Genomic DNA, 13,555 nt, shown 5'->3' with positions numbered 1-13,555 from the left:
GAAACGGGACCGTCAGAACGGAATATACCGATATTGATCGGAAGTCAAAATTCATATCAGAAACAGCGGAGTGTGGCACAGTCACACATTTAACTATCCATAAAGATGACTTTATAACTTCATTCTTGCATCATCACACTTCACGTAACATCGTTATATGATGATTAACGATATGATAATAAGTTCGACGAATAATATAAACAAAGTTTAAAAATACTTCAACATCGATAAGTTGAGAAGACCAAAGTTTAACAAAATCCACATGCCACGCCCTAGGGTTAACAAAGTTTTCCCTTGGTCACTTCCCCTTTCTAATGGGCTACAAGCCTGCTAGGCTTTCATTATTCATGGGCTTCCAATGGGTTAGGCAGGCCGGGCCGCTGCGGAACTTTCGGAATTTTGACGGAAATTACTGAACAAAATGGTTGGAAAAATATCCATCCCATTTCCACTACCGTTCTAGAAGTTACCATTTTCATTTTCGACACCGACTGAAACGGTCGGTGCAAACCGGAAACGGCAGTCGAATATCTCAAAAATTTATGTACCGTTTTCACCCCTAGGTGGGCAAGACCATTGGATCAACCATATTCCCTTCGTTTTATAACCCTTCTTTTGACTTTTTAAAGTCAAACTTATTTAGATTTAATTAAATTTATAGAAAAAATTAGCAACATCCAAAATACCAAATTAGTTTCATTAAATTTATCATTGAACATATTTTGATAATATGTTTTTTTTTATTAAAAATGTTAGTACATTTTTCAAAATATTTGGTCAAGTTTAAAGAAGTTTGAGTAAAAATAGTCAAACGACATATAATATAAAACATAGTATTTATAAGGTTTATTTTTATTACCTATTGACTAGATTGCCACGTCGTTAAATTGCTATCATATGTGTGCCACGTAGGACTAATGCCCCCACCTCTAAATAAGTCAAGAAGCGTAATTTGTTTGGTTTAAAAAATTGAGGAGATGCTTTTGTCCGCTAAGTTTAGGGGATAAATTGGACTATTACTAGTATCGGTTTGAAACCACCCATAGGTACCGGTTTTCCAGTCGGTACCAATTTGGTGGTCCTAATGCCCAATCACATAGGTACCGGTTTTAGAATTGGCAGCTATAAAGATTATATGTGCCAGTTCTTACTCCACAACTAGTACCTGTAGTATTGAACAAATAAAAAAAAGAATCCCAGCCGCCGGCAGCCGGCCACCACCTCCTTCCTGGCCATCGCCACCACCACTTCACCACCTTCTACACCACCACCACCACCTCCACCGCCACTAGGGGTGAAAACGGATGAAATCGGTAACATACCTTTGGAAACGACGCTCGATTGGCCGGTAATTGACCATATTTATCATTTTAACTACTCAGTATGTCGACATTAATACGATGCAGAAAGAAATTAGAAAAAAAACAAAAATTATAAATAGCCAAAAACAGTACGGTCGGAAACAATACCCCTTATATGGAAACGTCGCTCGGTTGATCGGGAATTTCTGTGAACGTTTTCACCCCTAACCGCCACCACTGTCGCTGCTACGCTAGCCTTCTCGACCACCGGCGTCGTTGCTGGATGGAAAGTAGAAGGCAGCGGAGATGAGAGGAGAGGAGAGGATGGTTCGAGATGGCGGCGGCGATGACGACGCTGACAATGGTTGGAGCTGAGTCGCCGGCGAGGTGCAGATTCGGCGCCACCACCTCGAGGTCCTCCAACGAGGCCACCACGTTGCTGCCACATCGCCACCTTCTTTGCCACCACCGCTGCCACCACCATTTCGCTACCTCCACCTCGAGGCCCTCCACCGCTGCCACCACGAGGCCTCCGTCACCGAGGGCACCTCCACCGAGGCCACCGCGGAACCGCCTCTTCGCCTCGGGGGTCGCCATTGGTGCTCCATCTCGTTGCCTTGCTGCTGCCATAGAGAGGACAAGGTGGAAGCAACTCCGGGGGGAGGAGGAGGAGGGATGGCGGACGGAGGGAAGACGCGGCCGGCTCGGTGAGGGGAGGAGCTAGCAGAGAGGAAGATGGCGAGAGAGAGAGAGAGATAGATAGAGAGAGAGAGAGAGGCATCAGGAGATGGTTGGTAAGGATGGGTGGGTGGCGCAAGCAGTAGCTGGGTGGCGAAAAAATGTGATGGGTACAGTTTTTTCTAAAAAGTGGTACCTAAACTATATTATAGGTGTTGATTCTAAATTAACCATTAAATTACCAATAATATAGGTATCAGTTTTTTTATAGAACCGGTACCTATAGTTCCTTAAAGATACATAATAAATACACTGATGTCCATCAGCTCGTGACTTCTTCCCACCCTCCCTGCACCTTCTCCTCCTCTCGCTCCCCACAATGCAGTTCTACAAGCTTGTTCCCCTCCTCACTCTCCCCGTTTGAACCCGTTGACGGTGAAGGGAAGAGGGTGGCGGTGACAAGAACCAACCATTGGAAGGTGGCACATGGTGGCAACAACAACTAGGAGTGAAGAGAGGAGCCAACGGCGATGATGTCGGGCCTCAGGAAGGTGGATCTGCTAGCAGCGGACTCCGACACGATGGTGAACTCCGATGACAATGTGAACCTCTATGACGGCGTAGACCACAACGACCGTGGTGGGCTGGCTTGGGACCACCAAATCCGGTGGCAATGGAGGACCTCGGCCTCGTTCCTCCTTGTCGAGCCACTTCCATAGAGCTCCTTTCTCCCTGCTGAGCCACAGCAGTGAAGCTCCTTCGTCCTCGTCAAGTCACCACTTTGGAGCTCCTTCTTCCGCACCAAGTCGCTGCCATGAAGCTCATTCCTCCACGCCGAGGCACCGCCATGGAGCTCCTTCCTCCTCATCAAGCCGTTGTCATGGCTCTCCTTCTTCTGCACCAAGCCACCGCTGTGACACTCCTTCCCTCCGTGCACGAGCCACCGCCTTGGAGCCGACGGTGAGATGCGTCTTGGGTTCGGCGGCTGATGGACCTAGCAGCCTGTCGTTTTTCTTGCGGTGAGCATGCTGGGATTGGAACAGATTTGGAGATTTGTTTTGTTTTGCATGATCAGCGGCATCGTTTTCAATCTTTTATTTGATTTGTTGATTGTGGAATTGCATTGTGAGGCCAGCATATCTGAATCGATGCTTGAATATGTAATTGCGGACTTGCATCACTAGGCATATGCGAATCGCTTTTAATATGAATTTCTTTTATTTTACATTAGAGAATATTTTCTCTGGCGGTCCTCTTTAGGGAAGCACTTGCGAAAATTAATTTTTGCATACGATTTTCTTAAACCATGTACTCGATTCTCTTAAGCCATGCACTTGCATAAATAGCTGTCCCATGAATGCTGGTGAAAAAGCAAAGAGCAGTTGCTAGCCGGGCGCCCGGCCACCTGCAAAAAATGCTTCTTGGCTGTAAGAAAAAACGTTTTTTAAGTAGTGGATTAAGAGATTTTTTTATAAGAAAAAACAATAAAGTTACAATGTCATCTAACCTGAATGTTTAGAAAGCTATTGATAGTTGTTCAATTTTTTTAAAGTTTGGTTGTAGATATGTCTAAAATGACATATTCTCGTTTTATATTAATTTAGTTGGGCCGCGAAACCCAAATTAATTAGGCTGCGTTCGGGAGTGTTAGTTCTCAACCCCTCTCCCTCGTTTTCCGCGCGGACGTTTTTTAAACTGCTAAACGGTGTGTTTTTTGCAAAAAGTTTCTATACGAAAGTTGCTTTGAAAATCATACTAATTCATTTTTTTTAAAAATAACAAATACTTAATTAATCATGCAATAATAGGTGCTTCGTTTTGCGTGCCGGGAGCCTTATCCTGGCGCTAGGATAGATGGTCCTCTTCTCTTACTCTCCCATTGTTCGGCCCAGTTATTATCATTTTTCCTTTTTTTTTCTTCTGTTCTTTGATATTTCCCGGTTCTTAATTATAATATTTTCCAAGACCAACCTCAAATGCATGCTTATAATAACTTCGTTCGTTATCAACAACGTATATAATTGCTGTCCAAATTGCACATCATTATAATCTTGAGAACATTCTTCATTTACCCCTTAAAATCAACAGCTTATTTTATTTGCCCTCACAAATTTAAACTGCATCCTCTCCTTTGCTTCTTCTTCTCTAATTTTGTCCCTATAATAATATGTCACTCAAAATTGCTAATAAAGTAAAAATGCGTATATATGTATATTACCATATGAAAAAAAATAAACATTCTTAATTGTCTCGAGTCCAATCACACGATGGAGCAGAGGTTATCTTCAAGAGTTCTTGGTTAGGAATTAACATGATGTCATGGATCGAGTCAATATGCGTCAGATTAATCAGTGGGTTACTCACTAATTGATGTGGTTATGGTTCACCAACCTCCCTTACCTAACACTGAGCTGGAATCTATTATTACCTGATAGTTTATTTTATTTTAATTTGCCCTCTCTTAGAATTGATGAATACTGATGGCTACTGATTAACAGGTACACATCAGCCATAAATATTTCATACTCATTCTAAAATTAAGCTTCTCTACATATTAAAATGGAGTAGGAACCCCCAAAAAAAAGCATCACCAAACCTGCAATAGGATTTGCAATTGATAGTATTATTAATGTTGAAAGTTGATGTGTGTTGTGTATATATACACATCTCTAAATGGCAACCTAATCTTCTGATCTCTTTCGGCAAAAATTAAACTCATGTACTCTGTTGTGCTATTCTTTTTCATGAACTTAAAACAGAAAAAAAAATGGAGGATAAACAAAGAACTATAATAACAAAAGAGGAGGAAGGAGTAGGTCCAACAAGAAGGTGGGGGCCCACCCACCAAACAAGGTGTTGAAATTGCAGGGTTTGTTTTGGTTAATCAAGAGGTTGAGCTTAGCTGACCATGTTTGTTGGTTGGTTTGACCCTTCCTAATCCTACCTTTGGTTGGTAGTTAAAAAGGAGCACACACACAACTCTTGCAAATGTCAGGGGGAGGAGGAGCTTTTCCTCTCCTCCATACTATCTTCTGTTGGAGAACAGCAGCAAGCAGAAAAGGGACCAGGGAATCAAAGGCTTCCTGTATAGATCTTTGGAGGAAAGATCCTTTCTTTCTGCAGGAATTCAGGTCAATTTCTTTCCTTTTCTTCTTTTTCTCTCTCTCTCTCTCTGAAGTAGTATCAATCATAGTTGAAAAGTTCTGCAAGAATCCCCTTTCTTTCCCCCATAATCTTCGGCGAAAACAGCTTCTTGCTAGGACGCAAGCATGCCCTATTGCGTTTTTAGTTGAGGTTTGAGTGCGAATTGAGTGGTGCCAGGTTTAATAAGCTAGTATAAGCTAGGGTTGATTTAGTTTCCATTCTTTGTAGGCGCGGCTCGATTCGTTGTGGTTTTGGGGGAAATTAGAGGATTCTCCCAACTCCATTCTTGCTCTATCAGGTTATTTTCTTGTTATTTCTCTCAGGTAGATGGGTTGGTTCTTGGAATGTTCATGGATGTAAGATTGGGCTCTCTAAGGCCAAGAAATTGGGGATTTTTACATACTTAGAAGCAGGAGTTCAGTTCACCATGGCGCCACCATTCTCCTCACTGAAATACTAGCACCTCAGCTGATTCTTCAGTGTTCTACTTCTGTGAGAAAACCTGAATTGGTACTGATTTTCTTTTCTTTTTGTGTGTGTGTGTTGTTCAGGGCATTGCTGGTGTCCTCTTCAGTTGTGCTAAATCTGTGACGAGTATGCGCCGCGTCCGGGTCTCATCCCACCAATCTCCAGTCCACAAGCTTGGTGATTCACAGATGAAATTGACACCCAAATTCCGGCTTGCCACAACCTCCGCATTGCCGTCGTCGATGCCGGCCTCTGATTTGGAGCAAGCCTCATGGGAGACACCCCTCATACCTGGCCTTCCTGATGATGCTGCTCTCAACTGTCTCCTCCGGCTACCTGTTGAGACCCATGAGGCATGCAGGCTTGTGTGTCGCCGGTGGCATCACCTCCTAGCTGACAAGGCGCGGTTCTTCATGCAGAGGAAGGTGATGGGTTTTCGGTCACCGTTGTTGTTCACCCTGGCTTTCCACCGTTGCACTGGTAAGATACAGTGGAAGGTGCTGGACCTGAACTACTTGACCTGGCATACAATTCCTGCCATGCCGTGTCGGGATCGGGCTTGCCCCCGAGGTTTCGGTTGCGTTGCTATCCCCAGTGACGGCACCCTCCTTGTTTGCGGCGGGTTGGTCTCGGACATGGATTGCCCATTGCACTTGGTCCTTAAGTATGATGTTTATAAGAACCGATGGACCGTGATGACTCGAATGCTTGCTGCACGGTCTTTCTTTGCGGGTGGCGTCATTGATGGACGGGTTTATGTAGCTGGAGGTTATAGTACTGACCAGTTTGAGCTCAATTCAGCAGAGGTTCTTGATCCGGTTAAGGGTGTGTGGCAACCAGTTGCTAGTATGGGCATGAACATGGCATCCTCGGATTCTGCTGTCATCAGTGGTAGGCTTTATGTCACTGAAGGCTGTGCATGGCCTTTCTTCTCCTCGCCGAGAGGTCAGGTTTATGATCCAAAGATTGACCGCTGGGAGGTTATGCCAGTTGGAATGCGTGAAGGGTGGACCGGTTTAAGTGTTGTCATCGACAAACATTTGTTCGTCATTTCAGAATATGAGAGGATGAAGGTTAAAGTCTACGATCCAGAAACGGACTCATGGGACTCTGTAAAAGGCCCTCCTATGCCTGAACGAATTATGAAGCCATTTTCGGTGAGTTGTTTGGAGAATAAGATTGTTGTTGTTGGCCGAGGCCTCCATGTAGCTATTGGCCATGTCAAGAAGCAACCTGGCAGCCATCCTGATAGTAGGAGCTCAAGCTACTTAATTCAGTGGCAAGATGTGGATGTTCCTAGGGAATTTGGTGATCTGACACCTTCAAACAGTCAGATTTTGTATGCTTAACTGCTGAAAATGCCGGATCTGCAGAGAGGCCATTGTTGTTCTTTCATTTTATTTGGCCAACTGGGTAAAGCCCTATTCTGAGCTGTAAAATTGTTCTCCTCTGTATGTTAGTCTCTTTCCCAGTTAATTTTACAGCCTGTAAGTGTTATGTCAGTAAATAAATAAAAAAATTCAAGAGATTGTTGTAAGTAGAAGTTTGCCGGTACTTGAGACAATTTGTTGTATTTGCTCTTTAAACTGATTTTGACTTCTTGTTCAGTGCACTGCCAGACTCTGAATATTCAGATGAACCTGTGCTGATAGATTTTCTTAGTCTTCATTTCTAGCAGATGAAAGGATCTTCTTTTTCTTTGTAGATGATTGCATAGCTGAACCATTTTACAATACCTTAAATATGGTTGTTCTGTTATTGAAATTCAGGGCAATATGTTGTTGGATTATATTCCTATTGCTACAGTACACGTACGTACATGCTATACTACAGTACCTAGACTACTGTAGCAACCATGATAGTACACCAATGTTTCTAGAACAAATATCACAACTATCCAGAAACAAGAAGATCAATTCTTACTTCAAATATCACAACCATTTTCTTTTCTTGTAAAGTGCTTTCTTTAACAGTAAAATGGGAGGAAAAAGAGCCCCATCATTTGGCTTATCTGCGGAATAAGCCGAACAGCATATTTGCAAACGAAAAGTAATTTGTGAATAAAATTTTTATACACATGTTCTTAGCGATGTAAAAGCAAATGGTTGAAAAATAAACTTCGATGACAAAACCTCAAAATCGGTTTCAAATTTAAGGTTGAAAATTTAAAGTTTGGCTGATAAGTATAAGTAGAAGCGAAAAGATAGGCTGTATTCTTATCCACTCATGCAGTGCTCTGATAGGCCTACAGCCAAGTGTGAGGATTGACCAACACCACAGCTACTACTACACACATGTGTATCTACCACAAATCCATTCTCGAGGACAGAACAAGAAAAATCCAATCCGTGTGTATGCATTATCTACCACAAATCCATTCTCGAGGACAGAACAAGAAAAATCCAATCCAATTGCTCTCCTGTGGCCATCATCCAAGGCTTCAAGTCAACATGGAAACATCGATCAAAGACAATATAAAAGTTTCATTTTTTACTTGGCTTTTAAATCGTTAAGAATGTAGAAAAGTAAAAGTTTTTACTTGCAAATTACTCCCCACATTTTAAAATGTATAACGCCGTTAACTATTCGCGTAATGTTTGATCATTCGTCTTATTTCAAATATTTATATAAATATAATTTATTTTGTTGTGATTTATTTTATCATAAAAAATATATAATATTAACTTATACTTTTACATATTTACGCTAAATTTTTAAATAAGATAAATGGTCAAACATTGTACAAAAAGTTAACAACGTCGTCCATTTTAAAAAGGATGTAGTATTATTCCTTTTATTGATTACTCCAGCTGTTATAGTTTTAAACGAAACGATCAGAGCTACAAGCACAATTGACTACATATTTTTCTTTCTAGATAATAATGAAACACTTGGCTACTTAAAAATCACAATAATTCCGCAAGTAAAAAAAACCAATATTTTTATCTGCATCACAAAGATTATTCTCCTGAAAATATGTTTAACTTGGTAACTACTACAACTAATTTGGCCCAGAAATCTGAAACTTAATTTAGTTGAGAAATCTGCAGCTGAAGCAGCAATGGAAGCACTCTACTTGGTGGCGTCGTTGGCCACCACACTCCTCACCTCCACCTTCCTCTCGCTCCTCCTCCTCCTCCGCCTCCTCCTCACGCGCCGCCCTCCTCTCGCCGGCGGCGGCGATGGCGGCGCCGCCGTGCGGCTGTACGAGGGCCGCGTCCGGCACTCGCGGCGGCGGCCGGCGGCGCACGCCTTCGAGTACCCCGTGCGATACGCCCTCGTCGACCTGGACCGCCTCCCGCTCCCCGGCCACCTCTCCCCCGACGACGCCCGCCGCGTCGCCTCCACCTCCGGCCCCGTGTAAGCCGCCGCCGCCGCCGCGATTCTGTGACGCTTTTTTTTTTTATTATTATTTCTCCTTCATGAAATTTCGAGCATTTTATTGTAAAAAAAATCGCGTATTTTTTTAACGGATTTGCTATAAATATGTTGCGATATTTTTCATGAAAAAATAGTGAGCATGTATTTACATTATAATTCCCTAGATTACATATGTAATTTTAGTGTATTTATCCTAACTTAGATATGTATAAGTTCTAAAATTACATATGTAATTACATTAGATTTATATTATATAATTACATTTGATATATTTTTATCTAAAAGTCTGTCGCCGTATTTTTAGATAAACCCATTAAAAATGAATATTTGTATGCTGTAGAAGAGCAAAAGGCAGAAAAATTCCGTGTAAAATTTGTTCTTTTTATGTTTTGTCAAAATCTCCTCTCTTTTAGAGGAAATGAAATCACTAGGGGTGGTGGCATGAAAAAGAAAATTCTCTTGTTTGATGAAGGCATCTCCTGACGATTCCCAAGAGCGTAGGGTACGAGCAGAACCCGCTCAGCATCTACTACTGCTATGATTCAGCAGAGCAAGGAGAAGATGAGAAGCTCAAGATGTGCATTGCTGAGGTGAATACTCTGTGTGTTCGATTTATTTTGATTGGTTTCTAGTTATTAGTTCATTGAGATGTTTCTAATCTGTTGTTATTGGATTCAGGTCACAAACACTCCATGGGGGGAGAGGGTAATGTTCACCTTCCAACCAGGCTCTGATCTCGTCGCGAAACCGTTACATGTCAGCCCCTTCATGGTAAGACCATAGTCACATACCAATGTGTGGATTACTACACTATGGTACTAATATTTAGATGGAAAATGTGCTGTGATCTCATCAAAACTTAAATATTCTGATCCTCGGTTCAGTTTCATATGATCTACCGCACATTCAGTCATGTTATGGGTATTTCTGATGCCACTTTGCGTCTTTGTCTAGACCATGTTATTATGTAGTTCTGAAAATCTTGCTCGCTTTAATCACTTGGATCATATCTTCTTAGTGCCTTTCCTTTTTGTTTTGCTTGAGCTGTAGGATATGCTTGGCAATTGGAGTATTCGTGCTGAGTCCCCTGGGGATAGTCTCTATGTGGTTATTTTAGTTCAGCATCCAACACTCGGCAACTATTTCACCGCAGCATTGCACGCCAAGTTAGTCGAGAAGACGAGTAGTTCTCTTAGGCTAGCAACATTCTTCTGGCTGATGCCCCATAAAGTTGCTGCAGGGATATACTGGGAGGTAAGTGTCCTGTACTTGTTCTTACCATTCCAATACCACACTTGCAAAAGCATTTTAAGTTTTGTATAGATGGTATCTTGAAACTCTAGCAGTTAGCGTCTGAGGACTACAAACTAGAATAACTCGATGGCTACTTTTTCCTTTTAATTCTTGTTAATTTGGTTTTAGAATAAATTGAATTGATAGTACAAACTGAATTAACATATGAGCAAATTATGATTATTAAGAGTTTACATTTGACTAACCAAGTTTTAAGTTGAAAATGCAAGAAAAGCTTCGAGGCTTAATTCATGGTCTCCATGATTAGCTTTTGTTTGAATTATGTTTAAAACTCTTATGTCAGTATTCACTAGGAATCAGATCAACATTGATTCCTTTTATGCCTGATTTCTTTTTAATAAAACCAAAAGGGGTACATTGGAAACCGCAATAACAGATTCCATGACATCATTCTCACAAACCTAACACAACATTAAACAGTTGAAAAATGAAATCCACACAATAATCACGATAACATCCGACATACGCAAGGAAGTTGACATGGTACAATCAGATTGGTACAAATATTCAGAATAGCCTAACTTGGACAAGTACAAAAGATAATAATGTGCTTGTTAGACAGAGATGTCAGGATCTGACTTAACCTCAACAATCACCATCAGTGCATATTTCAATAAATATTCACCAAATGTCCCTTTCATTGCTAGACACATCTTCCCACATCGTCCAGCTTCATTCCATGAAATTATCTTGTTATAATGCATTTTTCGTATGTTAGTCAGCAAGGCACCATGTTTTTGTTGGCAGTGTCAAGCTCATTTTGTACTTTAGTCCCTTGTTGTGGCAACCCTTGCTATCGATATACTGGATACCATGGACTGACACTTTTTGTAAAAGCTTTATTAACTATTCCAACATATCCTTATCTCCGCTCATCTTACTGCAATCTATCAGAGTCCCACTTCGCATAAGCTCTTAGTCTGATAAGAGAATCTTTGATGCGATGCAAGTTTAGTCTTTCTGTCAAAAACTGCAGTCACTTGAGTGAAAAATAAGTTTGTACCATGTCCATAGTCCATACCCTTTATTGACATCTTAACTTTGGTAGTTCTGTTCAATTAGATGCTTCTATGCTTATCACCTTTTCACAGTCATGAAATTCATAGGAGCATAACCAGGCCCAAATTACATGAGACATAAGTAAAGCTTGTTACTTCTCTTCAGGCCATGTCATAAATTCACATCTTGAGGTAGCATGTCTTCGTACTGACCATTCAAGACATGGAAAGCATCTCATTTCTGCTACTTTATCAAAGCCAAAAAAAAAATGAATCTTCTATTATATTTAGCGTTTTGATTTTTGTTGAGAAAGAATATTCTGAGCTAGCAAACTAGGATCTGGAGCTTATCTTGAAAACTTGTAATAGGATACTTGCAACTTGTAATGTGTCTGCATCAACTCATCAAGTTATTCTAAGCAACTAAGCAATTCATGGCATGGTGATTTCTGTCAGAATCACGGTTGCTAAGAGCATATAATAAATTCAGATAATTCTAGTGACTACAAAGTAGTAGGACCCAGCTTGATTCACACCTAAACTGGCATTTTCCTCTCAAACATGCCGTTTCATTTCCTTCCTGGTCTTAATAACTGGTATGCTCTGCTACTCCTTCTCTAGGCCATCAGACTTTGGCTGAAGAACGTCAAATTCCTGGACCATCCAAGATACTTGAACTTGAATTACAGAGATGAAGCTCAGAAGCGCGATCTCGAGATCCGTTCATCGTGCAGCTTTCTTCAGAAACAGAAGCTGAACGACCAAAGAACCGGTCGCGCCGATGAAACTGCTGAAATCACAGATCATCATGATCACAATGGTGAGGAGAGCGTTGTGAAGAGGTGGTGTGTGTGGACAGATGCACAATGGCCATGGTCATGATTCAAAGAGCACCAAGTTGTCTTTCAGAAAAGAAAGGGAAAGAACTGGAGGAGATAGCATGTGGATTCAGTATTACACTCTTGTTTAATTATTCCTTCCATGAGTGAATAATAGAACTTCACCAACCATTCGATCGATGTGGATTCAGTACTATACTGCAAGTTGTTGCAAGTGTCAACTAACTTTAGTTTATTTCTTTCATGTGTGACAGTGAGAAAGCTGAATGTTTTCTAATTAATTAATCACATGTTTTTGTTCCCTGAAGAAAACATGTTCTTCAGTATCGTGACCAGTTTTTGACCCGATCGGATACTAATGTTCTAAATTCGAGTGTGTAATGCCCTGTTGATGCTAATCATGCTATGATTAGGCTTTGCTTAATTTCAATTGGCATGTGCACTTGCTGCTAAGATGAAGTGCTCATTCTTCAAGTTTTAGCAGCCAGTTCATGTGGGTCAATGTTTTTGCGCTGAGAGAAGCAAACTCATATTTCTCTCTGTGACGTCCGATATGTATCGGACGGTGAAGATTGAGCGGCTGCACGTCCAACACGTGTTCATACGTGCTCTGTTTTCCTTTGTCTATCTGGTGTATTTTTGCACGTGCGAATGAGAGAAAAAAATGGAAAGAGAAAGAAGTGTGTGTTTGTCAAATTAAGAGGGGTTCGAGATCACGATTAGTAAGGCAACTTAGTGCGCCATTAACGTATAAAATTAGTTAACCGCAGCACGTGTCTCAGGTCAAAAGCAACACTATTTTGCGATTGCCCACGGATTTGTATCCTCTGCATCGAAGAACAAAATACAGATGTGCTACCAGTGACGAATCCAAAACAAAAATTACCCAATATCCGATATGTATAATATTACATGTATAAGGGCATCACCAATTTATATGGCAAAGTGATCCATATAGATGGGACTCACATAAATAGTTTATTCTTATGGCAATATCCACAATGTATATAGATACAAGGTATCATTAGGAGAAGAGAGAGGAGTAGAGATAGATAATACTCCCTCCGTTTCATAATGTAAGTCATTTTAGCATTTCTCATATTTATATTGATGTTAATGAATCTAGACATATATATCTATTTAGATTCATTAACATCACGATGAATGTGGAAAATGCTAGAATGACTTACATTGTGAAACGGAGGAAGTATAATTTATTCCATATGGGTAGTCCATATGCATATGGGTATCTTTTACTATTTTTTCTTTATGGACTAGTTGCACAATAATAATAGGTGGTTGAATGGAATATTCTATTGCTTATGGACTCCTTTTACACTACATTGATTTTTGTTTGATGTCGCTCATGTTTTGATGCGTTGAATCTCCATCTAACGACACAAATTAGCGTGCTATAATAAAAAGGTGTTCG

General features: G+C 40.9%; 2 protein-coding genes across 3 annotated transcripts; both read left to right on the top strand.

Annotated features, from left to right (window-relative positions):
* The first annotated feature begins 4,969 nt into the window (after positions 1-4,969).
* Positions 4,970-7,268, top strand: LOC4342423 (F-box/kelch-repeat protein At1g30090). 2 transcript variants are annotated; one of them, XM_015791301.3, is made up of 2 exons: positions 4,970-5,110; positions 5,675-7,268. In XM_015791301.3, the coding sequence occupies exon 2, from the start codon at positions 5,720-5,722 to the stop codon at positions 6,938-6,940; it is 1,221 nt and encodes a 406-aa protein (XP_015646787.1). In that variant the 5' UTR covers positions 4,970-5,110; positions 5,675-5,719; the 3' UTR covers positions 6,941-7,268. The 2 variants fall into 2 exon arrangements, with proteins under 2 accessions (XP_015646787.1, XP_066168840.1); XM_066312743.1 differs by lacking the exon at positions 4,970-5,110 and adding an exon at positions 5,156-5,421.
* A 1,383-nt stretch (positions 7,269-8,651) lies between these two features.
* Positions 8,652-12,458, top strand: LOC4342422 (uncharacterized). Its single transcript, XM_015791300.3, has 5 exons — positions 8,652-8,951; positions 9,445-9,562; positions 9,651-9,743; positions 10,023-10,226; positions 11,906-12,458. The coding sequence occupies exons 1-5, from the start codon at positions 8,653-8,655 to the stop codon at positions 12,164-12,166; spliced, it is 975 nt and encodes a 324-aa protein (XP_015646786.1). The 5' UTR covers position 8,652; the 3' UTR covers positions 12,167-12,458.
* The last annotated feature ends 1,097 nt before the right edge of the window (positions 12,459-13,555 follow it).

This window comes from Oryza sativa, chromosome 7 (genome assembly GCF_034140825.1).
Source record: "Oryza sativa Japonica Group chromosome 7, ASM3414082v1".
In the NCBI taxonomy this organism is placed as follows: domain Eukaryota; kingdom Viridiplantae; phylum Streptophyta; class Magnoliopsida; order Poales; family Poaceae; genus Oryza; species Oryza sativa.
This window is presented reverse-complemented; position numbering and strand designations above follow the sequence as displayed.